Source organism: Chrysemys picta, chromosome 7, assembly GCF_011386835.1.
Source record: "Chrysemys picta bellii isolate R12L10 chromosome 7, ASM1138683v2, whole genome shotgun sequence".
Taxonomy (NCBI): Eukaryota; Metazoa; Chordata; order Testudines; family Emydidae; genus Chrysemys; species Chrysemys picta.
This window is the reverse complement of record NC_088797.1, coordinates 54,584,964-54,606,588: the sequence shown is the minus strand read 5'-3', so window position 1 is coordinate 54,606,588 and position 21,625 is coordinate 54,584,964. Positions and strand designations below refer to the sequence as shown.

Sequence of the window (21,625 nt, the reverse complement as noted above, 5' to 3'; positions counted from 1 at the left end):
CCTCAGCCTAGGCTTCTAAACCAGTATACAACCAAGGAAACAACCCCTGACCCAAAATAACAAATTCATGAGATTCCTACCATAGGGCCAGATTCTACAGCGCTCCCAGTGACTTAAAAGCAGTGTCCTTACACTGAACTATTAATGAGTTGTTTGTTATCTATTGTTATTGTAGGGAGAGATCCTGGAATGTTTGAAACATGTGAGATAATCCAGAGACATGCTGTACGCGTATCTGCATTCCTTCTAACTAGGACTCTACCACTCTCTTTTCCACACCAAGTAGGGAAAGAGCTGTTGTCTTGGAAGAAATGTGCTGACACTAAAAGGGATGAAGAAGTCTTTAAAAGTCTGCCTAGAGATATAGGGGTGGTAGCAAGGAACTAGTACATGTAACATGTAGATGTAGGCACATTTAAGATCAGAAACGCCTGGCTTATACCCTTGGGAATTCATTACCTGCCATCATGTCTTAAATTTGTACAGCAGAAGCTTTTGCTGCTATTTCTGTCACATTTCAGTAAAGGCATTATTTAAGGTCTGCTGGAGAGGCAGCACTGTCTACTGGTTAGCACAGGATGCTGGAAGGAAGGAAACTGGGGTTCTATTTCTGGTTTTGCTGAACTCCTTCCTCTGTCTATAAAATGGATATGATGGATCCCACCTTCTTGAGTGCCACTGATTTAGGGTGCTAGTGTATATGTAACATGGACAAACCCCGGTGATCAGCAGGCGGGATCAAACCTGGGATCTCTGGAGCTTAGTGCGTGCGCCGCTACTGCGTAAGCTAAAAGCCATATGGCCCTTAGCTAAGGCTGTAGAGCAGACTCATTAATCTCTAAGTGGTCTTGGTGCCACTAGAGAGGACAGAGCACCACACTCTGGAGGTGTGTGGGTTACATGTATACCTGCACAGCAGTAGTTGTGTATGTGTAAACATCACCACCGCTGTGTATATAAATATATATATGGACATAGGCTCCAATTCTGGAAAAGTCTCCATTCATTAAAGCACCTAAGCACCTGCTTAACTTTAAAGTCAGTGAGACTGAAACCCATGCTTAACTTTAAGCACCTTGGAGACCAGCAGTAGTAACTGTGGGCCTGATTTAGGAAAGCTTCAAGCACATGCTAAACTTGAAGCATATCCTTGAGTGCTTTCCTGATTTAGGACTATAGCTACTGCTTGCTGCCTGTTTGTAATAAAACCTAACACTCAGAGTCTCGCCCGGTGTAAATCAGTTTTGCAAACTGCAGTCTGTGAAACATGCTGATTCCTACCAGCCATGCATCTCACTCCCGCCACCTGACCTATTTATGAATTCAGCTGATAACATTGATTAATTTCACAGTGAACAAACACTAAATACTATATTAATTAAATTCTGTAAATGCTAATAAGTTTGGAGAATGTGTGAAACATCATTTTTCTAGGTCAGATTGCAATTAGTTTGCCCCTCCTTCTTCATTCACTTTTGGCAAACTTGTTTCCTTTAATTACCATTCTATTTTTATACGCAGAATCTCTTCCATTGAAAAGTGCTTCTTCTTAATTATGGGTTTATATCCCAACTGATGCCAAGATCGGTGATGCCATTGAATTCACAGTCTCCTTGCAGTTCTGGTACCAGTTTTCCTAAAGAGGGACTTGACCGTTTTAACAGCATGGAGCCTTCAGCGCTGCTCACATTTTGTGTGCAACCCATACAATTGCAGAAGCTTGGATTCGATGAAGCCTTTCTAATGACTGAGAGTCTTTCCACTGACATCAGAGGATTTTTGACCAGGCCCTCAGTGAAATGTGTAGACACGAGTGTATAGTGCTTTCCGCTTTAAATTAAAGAATGTCAGGCTATGTCTATACTTCAGACACTACAACTGAAGTCAATCCACTTCCCGGAGAGATGGTAGTGAGGTCGATGGAAGAATTTTTCCGTCTACCTAGCACTGTCTACACTGTGAGTTAGGTCAACTTAACTAAATTGTTCAGAGTGTGGATTTTTCACACCCCTGAGCAATGTGGCTGGATTGACCTAACTCTTTAGTGTCGACCTGGCTTCACAGAAGGCAGTCACACAGAAAATGAAAACTGCAAAATTAGGTCAATTGTATGGAGTCCTTGAATCCATTTTACTGTGTTTCTCTCTTGATATATTTAATTTTCCAGCTCAACGTCTTTCCTAAAAAACATTCAGGGTTAAAGAGCTAGGTGAGTTAAATAATGAAGTCATTATAATGTTCAAAGACTTATTAAGGGGGTGGTCTAACTTTCACATTGTCCGACCACCCAAGATTTTTCTGCAATATACACCTAAGATTTTTTATATTTATATAGTATCTTTCACCCCATGGTGTAGAAACTATATATGCCAGAATCACTTGAACTCAGAAATGCATCCACCTCTGGAATGGAGCAGCTGTTAGTAGTTTAGGACAGGAAGTGAAGAGGAATCTCTCAGCCAATTGGAATGGCAGGGAGAATTCAGGCCCCAGTGCAGCGAAGCACTTAAACACAAGCTTAATTTGCAGCAAGTGAACAGTCCCATTGATGAGACCTCTGTTGCCCGGGAATTCTTTATGCTTTCCTTGCCGCCAAAACAGCTTTTTCCAGGCCTTGCTCCCAAAGGCAAGTTCCTACAGGGGGATGATTGGTAGGAAACAATGAGTTGAAAGTCCTGGAGTTACCAGCCATTGCTGTGTGCTTCCCTCTCCCACACGAAGGGACCAACTTGGCCTGTGGTTTATTTACCCAGAGGAATTTGATTCATGATAGCTGGTTGTATCTAGGAATTTTATGCTCTTCTACGTGTCCTTGAACACATATATTGGATCCAGGCTGGAGAGAGCTGAATTAGTTTAATGTGCTCCTTCTCTCCTAACAACGATAGCTAAATATTTGCAAAAAGAACTAGGAGTACTTGTGGCACCTTAGAGACTAACAAATTTATTTGAGCATAAGCTTTCGTGGGCTTAAACCCACTTCATCGGATGCATGCAGTGGAAGATACAGTAGGACTGGGTTTTATGAAGTGGGTTTTAGCCCATGAAAGCTTATGCTCAGATAAATTTGTTAGTCTCTAAGGTGCCACAAGTACTCCTCGTTCTTTTTGCTGACACAGACTAACACAGCTACCACTCTGAAAGCTAAATATTTGTATCCTTCACCTAACGAAGACTTCATAGGGCTCAGAATAAGCCCTGTTAGGAAAATAATTTGGGCCATATTCTCCACCAGTGGAGCTGTGCCATTAACATCAGCTCAGGATCTGGCCCATTGTGTCTCATGTGGAGAAGCAGAAACATAAAGCAGATGTTGCATGAGCATGTAGAGCCAGGCAGCCTGTCTGTGGTTTGTATTTGGCTGCTGTTGCTGTCCCTTTTTAGAGTGAATGCCCCATGTTGCATTGTTTATGTTGTCCTGAGATCTGCTTGGAGTCACGATGTATGACTTCTGCCCGCTGGGATCCTCGCGAAGGCATAGTGGGTATCCCATGTGGCTATTTCAGTGAATAAAATAATTTAAGTGCTGTCATCTGTTGTGACAGACAAGTGACTGAGGACCCAGCTATTGGCTAGGCTTAGCATAGATTCATAGATTCTAGGACTGGAAGGGACCTCGAGAGGTCATCGAGTCCAGTCCCCTGCCCGCATGGCAGGACCAAATACCGTCTAGACCATCCCTGATATCTAACCTACTCTTAAATATCTCCAGAGATGGAGATTCCACAACCTCCCTAGGCAATTTATTCCAGTGTTTAACCACCCTGACAGTTAGGAACTTTTTCCTAATGTCCAACCTAGACCTCCCTTGCTGCAGTTTAAACCCATTGTTTCTGGCTCTATCCTTAGAGGCTAAGGTGAACAAGTTTTCTCCCTCCTCCTTATGACACCCTTTTAAATACCTGAAAACTGCTATCATGTCCCCTCTCAGTCTTCTCTTTTCCAAACTAAACAAACCCAATTCTTTCAGCCTTCCTTCATAGGTCATGTTCTCAAGACCTTTAATCATTCTTGTTGCTCTTCTCTGGACCCTTTCCAATTTCTCCACATCTTTTTTAAAATGCGGTGCCCAGAACTGGACACAATACTCCAGCTGAGGCCTAACGAGAGCAGAGTAGAGCGGAAGAATGACTTCTCGTGTCTTGCTCACAACACATCTGTTAATACATCCCAGAATCATGTTTGCTTTTTTTGCAACAGCATCACACTGTTGACTCATATTTAGCTTGTGGTCCACTATAACCCCTAGATCCCTTTCTGCCGTACTCCTTCCTAGACAGTCTCTTCCCATTCTATATGTGTGAAACTGATTTTTCCTTCCTAAGTGGAGCACTTTGCATTTGTCTTTGTTAAACTTCATCCTATTTACCTCAGCCCATTTCTCCAATTTGTCCAGATCATTTTGAATTATGACCCTGTCCTCCAAAGCAGTTGCAATCCCTCCCAGTTTGGTATCATCCGCAAACTTAATAAGCGTACTTTCTATGCCAATATCTAAGTCGTTGATGAAGATATTGAACAGCGCCGGTCCCAAAACAGACCCCTGCGGTACCCCACTCGTTATGCCTTTCCAGCAGGATTGGGAACCATTAATAACAACTCTCTGAGTACAGTTATCCAGCCAGTTATGCGCCCACCTTATAGTAGCCCCATCTAAATTGTATTTGCCTAGTTTATCAATAAGAATATCATGCGAGACTGTATCAAATGCCTTACTAAAGTCTAGGTATACCACATCCACAGCTTCACCCTTATCCACAAGGCTCGTTATCCTATCAAAGAAAGCTATCAGATTGGTTTGACATGATTTGTTCTTCACAAATCCATGCTGGCTGTTCCCTATCACCTTACCACCTTCCAAGTGTTTGCAGATGATTTCCTTAATTACTTGCTCCATTATCTTCCCTGGCACAGAAGCATGAAAGAGACTGTTCTCATACTAAGTTTGCCTGTTGAATTTTCTTCACCTAGACCACCAAGTATTTGAAATTGAACATAGCCATTAACTCAGGCTGGCACTAAGCATGGCAAACAGACCTAGTGTCTCTGTATAGCCTCTGACACCAACTTGTATGGATGCCCCTGAAGGGGTTGGAACCTGGTACTTTTTTATCTAAAAGCATGAGCTGCTCCTGGTTGAGCTAAAGGACCAGCTTCACTATTTTGGAGGTAATCGACAGACTTATAAATGTCTGTCTGTGGGCCACCGACTTGAGAAGGATGAAGAGTCAGAGTGGGTTAGCCTGGCTTGCCCTTAGTTTACATTTCTTTGGTGTTACATTTTTGGGGAAATAAAATACATTGTATTTGCAAAAAGACATTAAGTTGTTTCTGCAGGAATTCCTCAATGATGGGTCCCTGGAGATAATACATCCTTGAAAATACAGGCTTATATTGTCAAAATGTGTCGTCCTTATGCTGTGCACCACTATTTCTGGATTGATGTTGAAATCTCTTTGTTTATTGTTTATGTTATGGTAGCTCCTAGAGGCCCCATTGTGCCAGGCACTGTACAGACATAGAGTCCAAAATAGTCCCTGACACAAAGCAATTACAGTAGGAAAAATTAACTATGTCTGTCTCTCTGGTTCCTAATATTTAGTAGGCATTTGTCTTTATAATTCTGCCTTCTTTTTAAATGCAAATGCTGTATTCCTCTGGGATGATATTCACCCATCAAAGTATGTGCCCCAGATGTCTCCCAGTATATTGATAGCAGCAATGTAGTTCTGCTGCATGGAGGATGGGCATCTGCAGAGTAGGTGTAGGGAGAGAGAATAGCCCAGTGCAGAACTAAGGGCAGGCTGGGGGAAAGGGCTCTGGTGAGTGGGGTTCGGGTCTGTGAACACTTGGATCAATGGCTGCAGTGGTCATGGCCAGGAGCAGTGGAAGCTTCCTAAAAGTGAGGGGGAGGGGCACCAGCACCTGAACTGTGGCCCTGCCCTGCCATGCCACCCTTCCCCCCGAGTCCCTGCCCCTCCTCTGAGGCCCTGCCTTCACACTGCCTCTTCCCCTGAAGCCCTGCTTCCACACCACCTCCCCATCCCAAGACCCTGTGTGCTCCTCTCTGCCCCTCCCCTGTTCCTCAGCCTTACCGCTGGTAAAAATTGGGAGGGCATAGCCCTCCCACTTTTAAAAGTGTTTTTGAGATCATGGCCCCCTGACTCTCCATGTTCTGGCACCCCTGGTCATGGCCCCTATCTTTGCCTACAGCCTGGCTCAGTAGCTAGAGCAAGCCTGTTTGCAGGTTGCTGGGGAACTCTATCTCCTCCTCCATCCCAACAGTATTCTTGCAGCTGCGTACACAAAGACCTTTACTCAGGCTTACATGTGTGCAGCTTACATCCCCAGAGCACAGAAGAGGCAATTGATATGTTGCTGAAGCTGGGCCAGAATAGGTAACCAAGAATCCTTCCACTCGCAAAAGGCCTCTTGTTAGAAATGTAATGAGAAAAAATGCTCCAAGACAATGGAGTTGAAGACTACATCAGAATGTTCATTTAGCCAGAAACAACGACTCAGTAAAGGAAAAGAGAAATCCATCCCTGAAGACACCTTTCACTGGCAAGTCAATGCACATTTTGTATTGGGAACATGAAGCAAGTTAGCATTTTCTGTGTTCTATGAACTTCAAATGGGGCTAGAGAAGCTGGGAATGACTGAGACAAAAGTGAATGTGTGTTTGACAACAAAGTAGGGAAACAAACATCTTTCCTTGTTTCTGAAGATGTTACTACATAGAAGAAAGACCTCCCACCCTATTTCTCCATGATCAGTCATGTTGGTATCTAAGCACTACTATGTGCTGGGGATTCCTGCTCAGGGATTTTCTCTCTAATGAGATTAGATATAGGTGAAAATTTTCATCTAAAACTTTTTTTGGCAAAAAAGTGCAGCTTCCATAATGCCTAAATGTTTCACAAATTCATGTTGTGGGAAAGAAACCACAAACAAATATTCTGAAAAAACATTTAAAACATTTCATTTGGATATTTTCAAAATGCAGTGTTTCAATTTTTTAGCTCAAAACAATTTTTCATTGTGAAATTTCCTTCAAATTTGTTTTAAACAATTAAAAAAGTTAAAAACAAAATGCTCCAAATCGAAACAAAACATTTAATTTGATCCAAACCTTTTAATTTTTGAATTTGCTGAAAATTTTGAAAAATTTAGTTTTTGGATAGACCTGAAACTATTTTTTTTAATTGTTCCAAATTGCCAGTGACCTGAAAAAGCCATTATTTGCACAGCTCTAGATGAGACACCTTGTAATGATGCTGCATATCTCACAGGCTATCAGAGGCCAGACAGCTTTCTAACTTGTTAGTGCAGATGACCTTGCATATAATCCAGATCTTGTGACTTAAAGTTTAGGGATAGTCTAAAGTAGTTTTACTCAGACTGTGGCTCACGAGCCACAAGTGGCTCTTTAATGTGTCTTCTGTGGCTCTTTGCAGTACATGAGATTAAAACACTGTGTGTTTTAAATATTAGCCAGTCTAAGTTATTAACCAAGCAAGATGCTTTTCCTATGTTATTGACCAATTGTAGTTGATAAAATAATACTTGGTCAGTCATTTTGCTGTGAGAATAATTATACTAAATATATTAATATATAGTACTGTAGTAAATGAAACAATGAATTTACACTAGTGTGGCTCTCCTGGGTAATGTTGATCGCTAATTTGGCTCCTGAACCACTGAGATCTGAGTATCACTGGTCTAAAGGCTCCTTCAATAGTATCCACATTAGGTGGAAATCCTGTTTATTTCTGTCTTCTCACCATTCTGCAAATTACCAACAAATGCTGCTTCTCTTTGATCTAAACTCAGTTGGGTTCTGCCTTTCCTTAGGCTGGGAAATTAGTGGCTGCTGCTCTTGAAGGAAATGGAACTGTTGGCCTGGCTTCAGAGAGAGTGAAGGGTGCTCAGTGCTACTCTAGGTAATGCTGCTGTTGTCCAAGGAGGCAAAGATAGGTGTATATGATAGCTGGTTTTCCAGACAACGCTCAGGAGAAGATTGTGGCCTATCTCTGGAACAGGGTCTCACAAGCCTTGTGGGGAGAGGAGGTTGGGGAACCAGCACACAATCTGCAAGAAGGGTGCTGCAAGCTTCCATCAGTGTAAACAGCACAGACCGCATCACGGCAGGATTCTCTCTTTCATTTAAACAGAGAAAACCAGAACCTGGAAGTGCAGAAGACAAATTCCTCTGGCACAATGAGCTCTGGTAAGTCACTGCTCCTCACATGCCTGCCTCTAACTACAGAAATCCTCCTGTCCAGTTCTAATGCTGTGACTGATTTGTGTTTTTATCTGTTCTCTCTGAATCAGCCATTCCCGTGCGGGATTCCACTGTCGAGAGGGCCACAAGAAGTTTTCATAATGAAAAACAAACCCTGGTTTCAGGTTGTCATTTCCCCTCCCCTCTGGACTGGGGGCAGAGCAGGACTGGGTGGCACTCTCTCCCCGCCCCCATGGAGGATGGCCTGGGCCCCACTGTGCACCCTCCCAACAGTCCTCCACAACCCCCTAGGGGGATGTGCCCCACAGTTAGGGGACCATTGGTTTAGGGTCCCCATTGCTGCTAGCCTAGGACAGCCTTGAGTGTCACTTCAGAAGATACTTCTGGAATAGTACTGGGCACCTGGGCAGACCCTTGATCTCCTGTGGGTTTGTATGAGGGTAACTGATTAGCAAACAGTGACTGGGGTGGATATTTAATTTTTTTTATGGTGGTGTCTAGAGGCCCCTGTTGGGGCTGAAATGCGGTTGTGCTAGGTGCTGTACAAACACACAGACAGTTCCTGCCCCCAGGAGCTCAGTCTCAATGGGCAAGGATGAGAATGGAAGTGAATTTCTGTCCCTAGATCTGGTGATCAGCTCACACTGGGATGTGGGTAAGCATGGTATCAACACATGTAGATCCACAGTGTTTTACTATTCCCTGTCCTGTTCCTTTCTCGCATGTCTCCTGTATTTCTGCTGTCGACAGTGGAAATGCTTTTTTTGAAATCCTGAATATTGTCAGGCCCTGCAGTGTGATCAGCGTGAGCTCACTTATCTTCGGGTGCCCCGACTTTCCTTTTGTCTTTCAGAACAAGAAGTTGATGGTGTGAAAACCGTGGTCAATGGGCTGATATCAAGCAGCAATGGACAAGAGCAAGGTGAGTCAAGTACATTCAAAATAATCTCTGCAGCTCCCCCTGCACATCAGTTGGAGTGGCGCATCTATTTCCCCACAGTTGAATCATTACAGTGTCTTACTGTGCTCAGCTGCAACCACAGCATGAGGGGACCGACCCAGTATTAAATTAACATTAATGTTTTAAGGAAAACTATCTTTGTCAGCAAGGGCCTGATCCTAAACTTGCTGAAGAACATGAGCCTTTCCAATAGCCTTTGGAACCTGCCCTTGCACCATTAGATTTTTTTTTTTTTATTCGTGTATTTGGGGTGGGAAGATTTTTGCTCCAGGCTTCTGCTCTGGTATTCATGCCCTTTCCTCTCCTTTGATGGCTTTTTATGACAGGCAGTGTATTTATTATAGATGAATGAATAAGCTGGTTCAGAGTGAATCAGAACAAGAGCTTGACAGAGTCTATATTTTGCTTTTACAAATCCTTGTTAGTGGGATTATTCCCCAAACCAAAGTCAGTTTGGAACAGGGTGGCATTGTGTCCAAACCTCCCCTTGAAGTCCAGTGAGGGGGTGGATAATAGTCTCTGATTTAAGCTCATCTCTAATACAAATTAGCTCAGAACTGTGCCCCAAAACTGGAAGTCAACCTTTCTTGAGGTTTGAAAGAATTCAGCCAAGTTCTTCCACACATCATTCCTCTCAGTATCTTTCCATTCTGGGGCAGCCTCTGCATTTTCAGGTTTTATCCAGAACCGCAGCCAAAGTGCCACAAGACCACCACAAGAAGAAGCTGTTCTTCTGAGCCTAACACTGCAGACCAAGAGCAGTTTTGGATAAAGCTCAGGGAGGCTTTCAACCTTTTGAAATCAATGAGTGTTCTGTATGAAGAGGCCTTACAAGGTCCGATCCTAGAGGTAAAATACTGGCTACACTGAAGTCAATAGCAAAACTCCCATTGACTTTGCCGGCACCATGATTTCCCCTCAGGTGGTTTATCCCAGCTGAACTTCTTGAGGTTCACCCATCACTAACTTTGCCTGTGCCCCATGAGGACAGAGTTCAGTATTGCTCATTCAAGGCCACATTAGGAAGAGTAGGGGAGGATGAACCAGATGCTTTGGAGAAGTGAGCAACCTTTAGAAATTTTCAACAAGTGCTAGAATGTTGCACAGTGCTGCATAACAGAGAAAAATCCCTCTAAGACAATGTTCAGTGTTTGTTGGTAAAATCCAGTATGTCTGATAAAATTAGTATGCAGAAAAAAGGAGTTTAAACAGAATCCCTCCGATTTACTGCTTGGCTGCTTGGATCTCTCAAGACTGGATACCTTGATGGCACCATTTGGTTCTGGATACTTTTCAAGACTCCTGGTCACAATTCTCTACTCCCTGCTATTGATGATGTAAAATATACACCATCAAAAACATAGGATTTGTGCAAAATGGCCAATCAATGTTATTCTCAGAATCTTAATCTGTTTGTTTCCTCACTCTGCATAATTTTAACTCTGCAACTTCAAGATTTTTTATCTTTGCATGTAATATATGTAGCGTCTTGGCTAAAGGTTTATACTAAACTTTAGTTACGTCGTCCAATGAATGTTTGAGATTCTCTTCCTTCACAGCATATTGGCAGCCGGGACTCAGTTCACTAAGCAGTACTGTACCCTGCACAACAGATACACATCCTGAATTAGGATGAATGAGGGGCTATTTTTAATGATTGCATCACTGCTCTCCGGACTGCTTTTGTATATGAAATTTCCTGCTATTGTCATTCCTGGTTTCTCAAGTACATTAGAAAGCTTTGTGGCATGTTTCCTTAATTGTGTTCTTCCCTTCTGGATGCACCAACTACACTTTTGTGTTTGCAGCCATTGACGTCCCTTTATGTGCACGCTCTATTTCTGCTGTTAAAATAATCCCCGTGAAGAAAGTGAAAAGTTCTCCTGACCTAATGCTACCTACAGGTATCTTTTTTTTCAAATGCATTAGTAGGCCATCATCCACTCTGTCTGCCTCACCCCCTTGTTAAGATAGTTTTCAGCTTCATCCTTCTTTCACTGTTTTCCAGTGCTGTAGATTTCATCAACAGCTAATAGAGTTAAACCATGATGACACAATTCATTGATTTCAATAATCCAGTTTCCCTGCAGGCATAATTAAGCATATTTGAATTTGGGATCTATGTAAACTCTTCTGCTAATGCTTGGTATGAACATTACTGTTGTAACCTCATTTTAAACCAAACTCCTGAAGAGTCTAAAATATTTCCTGTAAATCTTAGGTCCATAGAGAAGTAAACAGACATCAGAGATTTTATTCTGCAGGTTCAATCTACACACACACACACACACACACACACACACACACCACACACACACACACACACACACCCTCTCTTGCCATGATAAAGTGAAAGCTTCCCCATTAACCCTTTTTGCACTTTGCTGAGTTTGGACTGTGAAACCAGACTAACCAACTCTACTTGCCATTTATAGTCATTTTCACTTGCCAGTTCTGACACACTAGCACAGTGCTCAGTGTTTGTATTTCCAGTAGAGCTGGTTAAAAAATGGGTGGGAAATTCTGAGATCTCAAAATCTGATTTTTGTCCCATATCGGGGTATAAAGTCAAGTACTGCATTTTTATTTTTGCAAAGTGAAATATTCCAACAATATTTTGTTGCAGTGATCTATAATATAAAAGTCAAAATGTTTAGACTTTTGTATTATAACTTATAGTACATAATATAAAAGTCAAAACAATAAAGCTGAAATGAAATGTTTTGGTTGCATCAAAACACCATTTTCTGAGAGAGAATTGTTCCGTTGGAAAATTTTCTACTAGCTGCAGTTTCCAGCACTACAAGGGAAGACTCTTTAAATTGAAAAAAAGAACTAATTTTAAAAAAGTGAGACAGCCTCAACTTAGACTGTTTGCTCTTGGAGGCCTTTTTGTTCTGTGTTGGTACAGCGCGTAGCACAGTGGAGTCTTGGCCCACAACCGGTGCTCCTGGGTGCTATAGTAATACAAATAATTAATAATAAGTAATAATCTTCAAAAATATGCATCTTTGGATCCTGATTTGGAAGTTTCGAAGCCCAAAGTTCAGGGGTGCACAGATTTGGGGGTTTTGACTGAGACGCATCTCTAGTTTTCATGACCCATTTGACAGTATAATTCATAAAACCACATTCACATTATGGTAGACGTAGTAAAAACTGTTATAGAATCAAAATACTGGGAACTAACGGGGAGCTTAACCTAACTCCCAAATTAGGCGTCTAACCGCCACTTGTACGTTTTATAAATCAACCCCTACCCCTAGATGATAATGTCCCTAAACTAATAACAGGTAAGGTCAGACTGGCACTACCATTCAGTCAAACATCAGGAAAGATGTTCAGTAATTGAATCAGTGTTGGGATGGGCATGCATTTTTCAATTTGCGTATAATAACAAAAGATACTGGAATGGCTGTTGGAAAAGCACATGAACTCTGGTACCAGGCCAGTGAGCGACCAAGGCATTGACCTGAGTATGAAGAACTGTCAGACTCTAGTCCCTGCTACACACTGGAACCATATTTGTAACTGGATTCGAGGACAATACAATGAGGTTATAACTGAGTTTTAGATAGGTTGCCTGTATCTGTAGTATAGACAGGGACTGTAAGGGGCATTACCAAAATCAGCAGTGCTGCCTGTTCATTTCAAAAGGCAAACAGCCCATGTTTTGCTCAGCACTGGCTTGGGGAAGGCTGGGTCCAGAAGGAGCACCTGGGCACAAACTGCATTTTAAAACTAGGTGTGTAAATAACTGCACCATGTCCTGTTGTGCTTGCAACCTGCCACCTTAATACACATTCTCTCTCTCTCTCTCTCTCTCTCTCTCTCTCTCTCTCTCTCTCTCTCTCTCTCTTTCCCCCCCCCCCCCCAACATACTTCATACATTAACATTTGGCATCCTTGGGGGACAGAGAAGAACTCAATGAAAGTGCTTGTAAAATAGTTTCCACCCAGCTTTTAAATTGGGTTTCACAATCAGAATAATACCCTTGCTCTATAAAGTTGTGGTTATATTGTTAATTATTTGTATTATTGTAACGCCTATAGGCCCCAACCAAGATCAGAATCCCATTGTGCAAGGCACTCCCTGCCTGAATTGCTAAAAGTCTGAACAGGCAAGACAGAGAAAAAGTGGGGAGGGGAAACTGAGGCACCGAATGTTTAAATGACTTGCCCAAAGTCAGTGGTTCCTGTTATGGGTTAATCACTGTTCCCAAGATACAAGATTTATACAGTGTGACTTCAGAGTACAGATTGGGGCATGTGTCAACCTGTCACTCAAAAAAAAAAGTCATTTAATATCATTAGATTAGAAGCAAGAGGAAGAATTAGAAGCAAGAGGAAGACCAAAGACAGGGTAGGCCCACTGCTTAGTGAAGAGGGAGAAACAGTAACAGGAAACTTGGAAATGGCAGAGATGCTTAATGACTTCTTTGTTTCGGTCTTCACAGAGAAGTCTGAAGGAATGCCTAACATAGTGAATACTAATGGGAAAGGGGTAGGTTTAGCGGATAAAATAAAAAAAGAACAAGTTAAAAATCACTTAGAAAAGTTAGATGCCTGCAAGTCACCCGGGCCTGATAAAATGCATCCTAGAATACTCAAGGAGCTAATAGAGGAGGTATCTGAGCCTCTAGCTATTATCTTTGGAAAGTCATGGGAGACGGGAGAGATTCCAGAAGACTGGAAAAGGGCAAATATAGTGCCCATCTATAAAAAGGGAAATAAAAACAATCCAGGAAACTACAGACCAGTTAGTTTAACTTCTGTGCCAGGGAAGATAATGGAGCAAGTAATTAAGGAAATCATCTGCAAACACTTGGAAGGTGGTAAGGTGATAGGGAACAGCCAGCATGGATTTGTGAAAAACAAATCATGTCAAACCAATCTGATAGCTTTCTTTGATAGGATAACGAGCCTTGTGGATAAGGGTGAAGCTGTGGATGTGGTATACCTAGACTTTAGTAAGGCATTTGATACGGTCTCGCATGATATTCTTATCGATAAACTAGGCAAATACAATTTAGATGGGGCTACTATAAGGTGGGTGCATAACTGGCTGGATAACCGTACTCAGAGAGTTGTTATTAATGGTTCCCAATCCTGCTGGAAAGGCGTAACGAGTGGGGTACCGCAGGGGTCTGTTTTGGGACCGGCTCTGTTCAATATCTTCATCAACGACTTAGATATTGGCATAGAAAGTACGCTTATTAAGTTTGCGGATGATACCAAACTGGGAGGGATTGCAACTACTTTGGAGGACAGGATCATAATTCAAAATGATCTGGACAAATTGGAAAAATGGTCTGAGCTAAACAGGATGAAGTTTAACAAAGACAAATGCAAAGTGCTCCACTTAGGAAGGAAAAATCAATTTCACACATACAGAATGGGAAAAGACTGTCTAGGAAGGAGTACGGCAGAAAGGGATCTAGGGGTTATAGTGGACCACAAGCTAAATATGAGTCAACAGTGTGATGCTGTTGCAAAAAAAGCAAACATGATTCTGGGATGTATTAACAGGTGTGTTGTGAGCAAGACACGAGAAGTCATTCTTCCGCTCTACTCTGCTCTGGTTAGGCCTCAGCTGGAGTATTGTGTCCAGTTCTGGGCGCCGCATTTTAAAAAAGATGTGGAGAAATTGGAAAGGGTCCAAAGAAGAGCAACAAGAATGATTAAAGGTCTTGAGAACATGACCTATGAAGGAAGGCTGAAAGAATTGGGTTTGTTTAGTTTGGAAAAGAGAAGACTGAGAGGGGACATGATAGCAGTTTTCAGGTATCTAAAAGGGTGTCATAAGGAGGAGGGAGAGAACTTGTTCACCTTAGCCTCTAAGGATAGAACCAGAAACAATGGGTTTAAACTGCAGCAAGGGAGGTCTAGGTTGGACATTAGGAAAAAGTTCCTAACTGTCAGGGTGGTTAAACACTGGAACAAATTGCCTAGGGAGGTTGTGGAATCTCCGTCTCTGGAGATATTTAAGAGTAGGTTAGATAAATGTCTATCAGGGATGGTCTAGACAGTATTTGGTCCTGCCATGCGGGCAGGGGACTAGACTCGATGACCTCTCGAGGTCCCTTCCAGTCCTAGAATCTATGAATCTATGAATCATCAACTCCAGTCTGATATTTTGAGGCTTCAGCTTCACACCCTGCACTTTCACTTTCAGTGGATGGTGTTTTTTTATTTATTTTTACCAGACTGATTAAGACAAATTTTACTTTAAAAAGAGAAAAAAAAGCCTGATCATGAAATAAAATGTGGGTTGGAAATAATACAAATGGCTCTGAACACTTGTTGAAAATGTACTTGAAAGTCCTTTGAGGTTTTTTTGCCTGTGCTTCCCCTGGCTTAATCGTAAATCAAGGACAGACCTCTGTGGCAAAGATGGGCCCACCTGGGCCCCCTAGGTCCTGATTCACAAGATATCAACCACGTACCTAACTTTAAGCTTGTGAATAGACCCATTGAATTTATTGGGACTGCTCTGGTGCTGAAATGGAGCCATGAACTACAGCAATAAGAAAGTATGTCCCTGTCTCTGATCCCTCTTGTCATCCTCCATTTACAGGCCTTGATCCACACCACTTGAGACAGCCTTTCACACCAAACCCATAAAGTATTGGGACTGATTCTAACACAGAAGGGTTCAGATAAGAGCCAAACATCTGACACTTGTTAGAATAGAATATCAGGGTTGGAAGGGACCTCAGGAGGTCATCTAGTCCAACCCCCTGCTCAAAGCAGGACCAATCCCCAGACAGATTTTTGCCCCAAATGGCCCCCTCAAGGATTGAACTCACAACCCTGGGTTTAGCAGGCCAATGCTCAAACTTCTGAGCTATCCCTCCCCCCTCCTATGTTGAAGTTGTGGTTATTTATCTGTATTTTAACCTTGGTGGCTCAGCCACAGCACTATCACAGTATGGAGGCCCATACAAAGACAGGGACAGATCCTTAGGTAGTGTAAATGAGCATTGTTCCATTGATGTCAATGGTGCTATGCTGATTTGCACCAGCTGAGCATCCAGTTCCTACAATAAATGACAGTCCCTGCCCCAAAGAAGCTTGAGTATGATGTTGATTTCCATGCCCACCAGTACGCTAGACACTCACAATACAGATAGGGCATGAACCATGCTCCAAGGAGCTTAAAAACAAAGGCCCTGGTCTTGCATTGTGACCTGAGCAGCACCTGAGCCTCACTGAACTGCGAGCACAGCAGTCAATCTGCACTTGTCACTGCAGGATCAGGGCCCAACTTCAGACATGGCATGACAAGCGAGGTAAATGCAAGGGAAGGAAGGAATCCAACATCTTGCAGCAAAAGCTAGTGTGTGACGTGAGGGAGATTGGTTTGAATGTGAGGTCAGACTAAAGACCAGGCTAGTGCTCTGGAGGTACCTTAGAGGGCTTGAGACCTAGGAGAGATGTATATGAGGAGAGACTAATGGCTTTGCAGACCTGCTCAGGCAAAGTGTTCCATTCCTAGGGGAAGGCATGGGAGAAAGCCTAGAGCTGCAGACCTGCAGGTCCTCAAGGCCAGTAGTCCCTATGGGAGTGCTGTGAACTTGATGCCTTGGAGAAAGGGGTGCCAGTGGAGGGACTCGGGCCCTGATTCAGCAAAGCATGTGCTTGGCTTCAAGCGCATGAGTAGTCCATGGACTTCAGTGGGACTACTCAAATGTGGATGGTTAAGCACATGCCTAAGATCTTTGCCTCCAAAGGGCTGATGTGATCTGATTGATGGGGAAGGAAGGTGACCTTAGTGGTTGTATTTTGAACTACTTCTTTCTGACCCTATAGGGTGATCTCATAGGTATGGCACAGTAAGAGGGCAGGGTGTGTGAGAGGCATGCGCTGCACTGCCTGGGCTGTATCCCTTATTCTGGATAACTATAAAACTTCATTCTCCATCAATCCAGCATGGAACTCACTGCTAAGGCCTTGTCTACACACACAAGTTATGCTGCTTCGTACCGATATATTTTAAGTGGTACAAATTATAGTGATATAACATATATACTGGTACAAAATCTGAGTGTAGACCAGGCCTAATAAAGCAAACAAACCTGTGAAATTTATTCCAAACAGCCAGCAGGTCTTGCCACTTTCCAAGCTGAGTTACACTGACTCAGAACTTTATTTGTGTGTTCATCAATTATCTTACTTATTTTTTAAATATACAACTGCTGTTATTACTTAATGTTTTAAAGCCAAAGCTAATGTTCATCTGCATAAAAATTAGAACAATTCCCTCAGGACAACCATGTTAAAATTACTCCAGAGCCACTAGCATACTGCCATAGAACTATGATGGCCTCCAGTAGCTCGGAATCACATGCACCAAAACATCTCCTTTGTGTGTGTTTTCTTTAGACAAGGATCCCACTAAAGTCTGTACTGGAAAAGGAACCGTGACCCTACGGGCATCTCTAGCCTCTGAGGAAAGGCCAAGTATCAGTCCCCCATGTTCTCAGGATGTCCAGCAGTCAGAAAGTAAGTCTAGTATGTAAAAGGTAAAACATAAAATACAACAATTGTAACTGACCCCACATGGTACTTGAGTCCAGGCCTTCAGTGCTAAAAGCATGATCCTCTCCCATTAGCGCTAAAGACCTGAGCAAAAGCAGACTCCTAAATCTCTTACATGAGGCAAGCCGCTTGAGGAAGACAAAGCCCCAGAACTTCTGAGTGTGAGTTTCACAACCACTTATACACCACTGGGGAAAAGGCATATTTGTTGCTTCATGTTGCTGGCAGGAGTGCCAAAAAAATCATGCTTTCTTCCCAAGTAGGCCTTTGTGTCCCTCCTTTCATCCCGGGCCGCTGGGGGGAATGGGAAGTGTCCTTGTGTAGTTGCTGCTGCAATGGCATTTATTTTTTTGCAGTAGTCAAGGGCACTGGGATGGCATCCCAAGTTGACAGTGTTGCCATAGATTTCTGCGGTCTTTAAATAGCAGATGTGTAATTACTTAATTACAGGAGACAAGCAAAGCATCACTAACCCTGCCTGCACCTTGGATTTTGCATATAGAATGAATTCCCAAAGGGGAGATGCTATTAAAAGTTAGGATTGTTCAGCTTCTCCCCTGAAAGTGAAGCACATGTAATTACAGGACCTGTTGTTAGGAAAGGGTGACTCTATTCTTTCCAGCCCTAATGCACTGTTTTCTACCTCCCCCTTCTCCTCCCCTCCTGCTCCACCCATGACCTCTCCTCTTTTCATTCTCTCCATTCTCTGCTTCCTCACCCCCACCCCCTTCACTTACCCTTCCTGCTGGCCGCTTCATAAATTTCCAGCAGCATGAATGGCATTGAGCCCATTACTATGGAAATAAGCTCATTAATACTTCTTTTGCTGACTCCCTCAATCACTTTATGAAATGCATGTTGTAGCTGGAAGAGCTCTTTGCACAGAACGTGAGCAGCCAAAATGGCTAATGTCGGAAGAGGGGGAGGAACTCAGTGGGCGATGGGTAGATAGTCTCAGTGCCTCTAGCCACAGGGACTGGGCTGTAAAATGGCATCATGTTTCGTACCTCCACCCGTACTTGCAAAATAGACATCTTATTTGTCAATGGGTCTCTGCACCAGGTATTCTCATGTGGCAGTGTTACAAAGGACAGCTATGGTTATCCAGTCGACATCATGGCTTGACACTGAGACCCTGCATTTGCAACTGTGTGTGGGGCATTTGGACTCCAAACTGCAGCACGAGAGCAGATAGCTCAGCTGAATGTCAATGACCAATTGTTTTATCATTGCTCTGAATGAATCGCCTTGTGTTTACAAAGGTCAGAAACTGTGAGGGCATCATGTTTAGGGCCAGTTTCTATGGCAATTTGGCATCCCTGTCAGAAAGCATTGTGTGTGTGAAATGAAGTAGCCTGAATGTTGAATTCAGTGGGTACATGTTTGCTGTAAATGTAACAGTTTATTTTTTCCTCTTATTTTTCCATTCTTCCTTTCCTCCTCTCTGCAGCACACATATCTCTGGATACAGGAAAACCAGAAACAGGTACACATGCTTGTTGATTTGTTTTGTTGTTTCCCCGGATGTATTTCTTGTTGCCCAGCAAAAAGCAACAGCTTCCCTCTCCTCATTCCCCATCTAGCTAGAGTAAATTCACTCAGACCTGAAGTTCTCCTTCCCCTTTTAGATGATTGGAGGTTATCCTCTAATGGAGATATCCAGCCATCTTCTCTGGCTGCCAAGGGCTATAGAAGTGTGCGTCCCAACCTCTCCTCAGAGGGCAAACCACAGGTAAGCATCTTTCCAGAGGATCTGAGGCTTTTCTTGAGGGGTCAAGCACAGGATTCAGAGTCAGGAGACCTGTGTTCAATTCGCAGGCTTGGGTAAGTCTATGTGCCTTCATTTTTCCTATCTGCAAAATAGAGAGAATGCATCTTTCCCGGGAGTGCTGTGAAGCTTAATTCATGAATATGTGTTAAAGCATGCTGAGCTCCTTGGTGGCCATAGGGGGGCAAAGTACCGTTCAACATTGTTTGTGTGGGAAGGCTTAGCCAAGAGGTAATGATCCATTATTGTATGTCTTTTATGTATGCGCTCTGACCTTCCAACTGCAGCTGGCTGAATGGAGAATTAAACTTCCTAAACTCACAGAGTGGCCTTAAAAAATGACTGGAGAAGGCCTTGTCACTTTAACGCTAGAAATGATATAACCTTTTGTCAGCCCATAGTGGAAAGGTTATTTTCCTCCAAAGTCTAATCTGAAGTGTTGGGATTGGTCTGCCAAGCAAAGAGAAATGCTAACCTATGGATGGGTTACTGGTGTGCATGGATGCAATTTTCAGGTTGCATTCAATGGGATGGGAAAACCTGAGCAACCCTTCTTTATAAACTGCCTTCTTGAGGAATGGCATCTGTTTCTGCTCTGTTAAATGTGAAATGGAGCCCCATTAAAATCTCATCCCTAGTACAGGGCGATTGCTTTAATCGTGGTGAGCTCTTGGCAAAGCCACAGATCAGACACTGTGCCTGAAATGTTAAGTGAAAGATGAAGAGGGCACCAGTCAGCCGAGGGCATAAGAAGTAATGAAGCACTAAAGGAGTGAGCTGCTTCCTGCATGAGACATGCAGCTGTTTCGCAGTCAGTTATTGGGCATGTAAGTGAAGAGAGAGAGCTCAGTTCTAGTTTCACAGAGCGCTGTTTATAGAAGAGTCCTGAAGGCACTTAAACCAATTTCAAATGAAACAGGGCCATATTCTGCTCTCAGCCACATGGGTGTAAATGTGGAGTACCATGGTCACTGTTAACAAGCAATTTGCCACTCTGTAGCATCTGGAATGCGGCAGTATTTTTCCAGTCGCCCAGCTGTATCTACAGTATCACGATGTTAACCAGGGTGGCTGCTGGCTGGCTCTCCATGGCAACTCCTGATTTATTCAGTGAGCTGTACACCAAGGATAAAAAAGGGCCTATCCAAAGCTCTGGGAGCCCCTGCCAGAAATTACAAAAACAATAAAATTAAACCACCCCCAAAAGACCAAATTCCCCTCCCCCAGTCTGATTCCCCTCCCAACCATCGCCACAGCAGCCAGTGTAAATACATGTGCCTTACATCATGCCCAGATTGTCAGCAGACTCTAGCTATTTTGGACCAGTGGGGAAGCCCATGCCACAGCCAAGGGCCACTCACAGGGAGTGCTGTACTGCCTTCCTCCTCATCCCAGCTTGAGTGCCTCTGTTTAGTATAACACTGGTAGGATGGCTACTGCAACTTTGAAATCTATGGGGTTACTCTGGATTTTATTCCAATACAGGCGAGAATAGGAGCTGCCCCAAAGCTGCCTAGGGCGATGAATTTTAAAAGAGAACATTGATCAAGGCAATAAAGTTCTGAGCTGTTAAAGCCTCCAAAGAAGAATAGAGGCAATTCTTATCCTGTAGGCTGGCATTCTAGTCGTTTTCCTTCTAACAGATGGTGATTTACAGTTACTTGCAACTGTAAATGAATACAGTGAAACCTCCATGTAGCAAAGTCAGTTCTTTTGCTACAGAACAATTTGGGTCTAAGCAAAGATTTGCTCTAACTGGAATTGCAATCTCCACGCTGCTCTAGAGTTGCAATCTGTACACTGCGACGCATTGAAACAATGAAGGAATTTCTTTTTGCTTCTCTAGGAACATGATTTCGCTATCAGAAGGCTTCACTCTAAAGACAAGTTTCTGGGAACCCAATTCCACTATAGATTTAAATTGTTCTGTTTTTCTGAGGGTGCTTTGTGAGTGAGGGATCTTTTTAGAAGGGAAATGGGATGTCAGCCTTTGGCAAAAGTAAATGAGACTTTTTTTATTTGATCTCTCTGTATAGTGGAACAACCACAGTATAGTAGGTCACTGCGGTATGATTTCGCAGTTTTTGGCAATCTGCTTAGTGTACTGTAG

General features: G+C 43.0%; 1 protein-coding gene across 50 annotated transcripts in view; it reads left to right on the top strand.

The window, feature by feature from the left end:
• The window catches only part of SORBS1 (sorbin and SH3 domain containing 1), a 291,557-nt gene that overhangs the window by 168,526 nt on the left and 101,406 nt on the right, over window positions 1–21,625 (top strand). For 25 of the 50 annotated variants that reach the window (XM_065553231.1, XM_065553227.1, XM_065553232.1 and 22 more), the window contains 5 exons: window positions 8,175–8,230; window positions 9,099–9,167; window positions 17,592–17,711; window positions 19,198–19,233; window positions 19,376–19,479. In XM_065553231.1, coding sequence (XP_065409303.1) covers window positions 8,175–8,230; window positions 9,099–9,167; window positions 17,592–17,711; window positions 19,198–19,233; window positions 19,376–19,479 — 385 coding nt within the window. Of the gene's footprint in view, window positions 1–8,174; window positions 8,231–8,334; window positions 8,410–9,098; window positions 9,168–11,014; window positions 11,111–17,591; window positions 17,712–19,197; window positions 19,234–19,375; window positions 19,480–21,625 lie in introns of all 50 variants that reach the window. The other 25 variants (XM_065553237.1, XM_065553223.1, XM_065553224.1 and 22 more) reach the window with 4 other exon arrangements.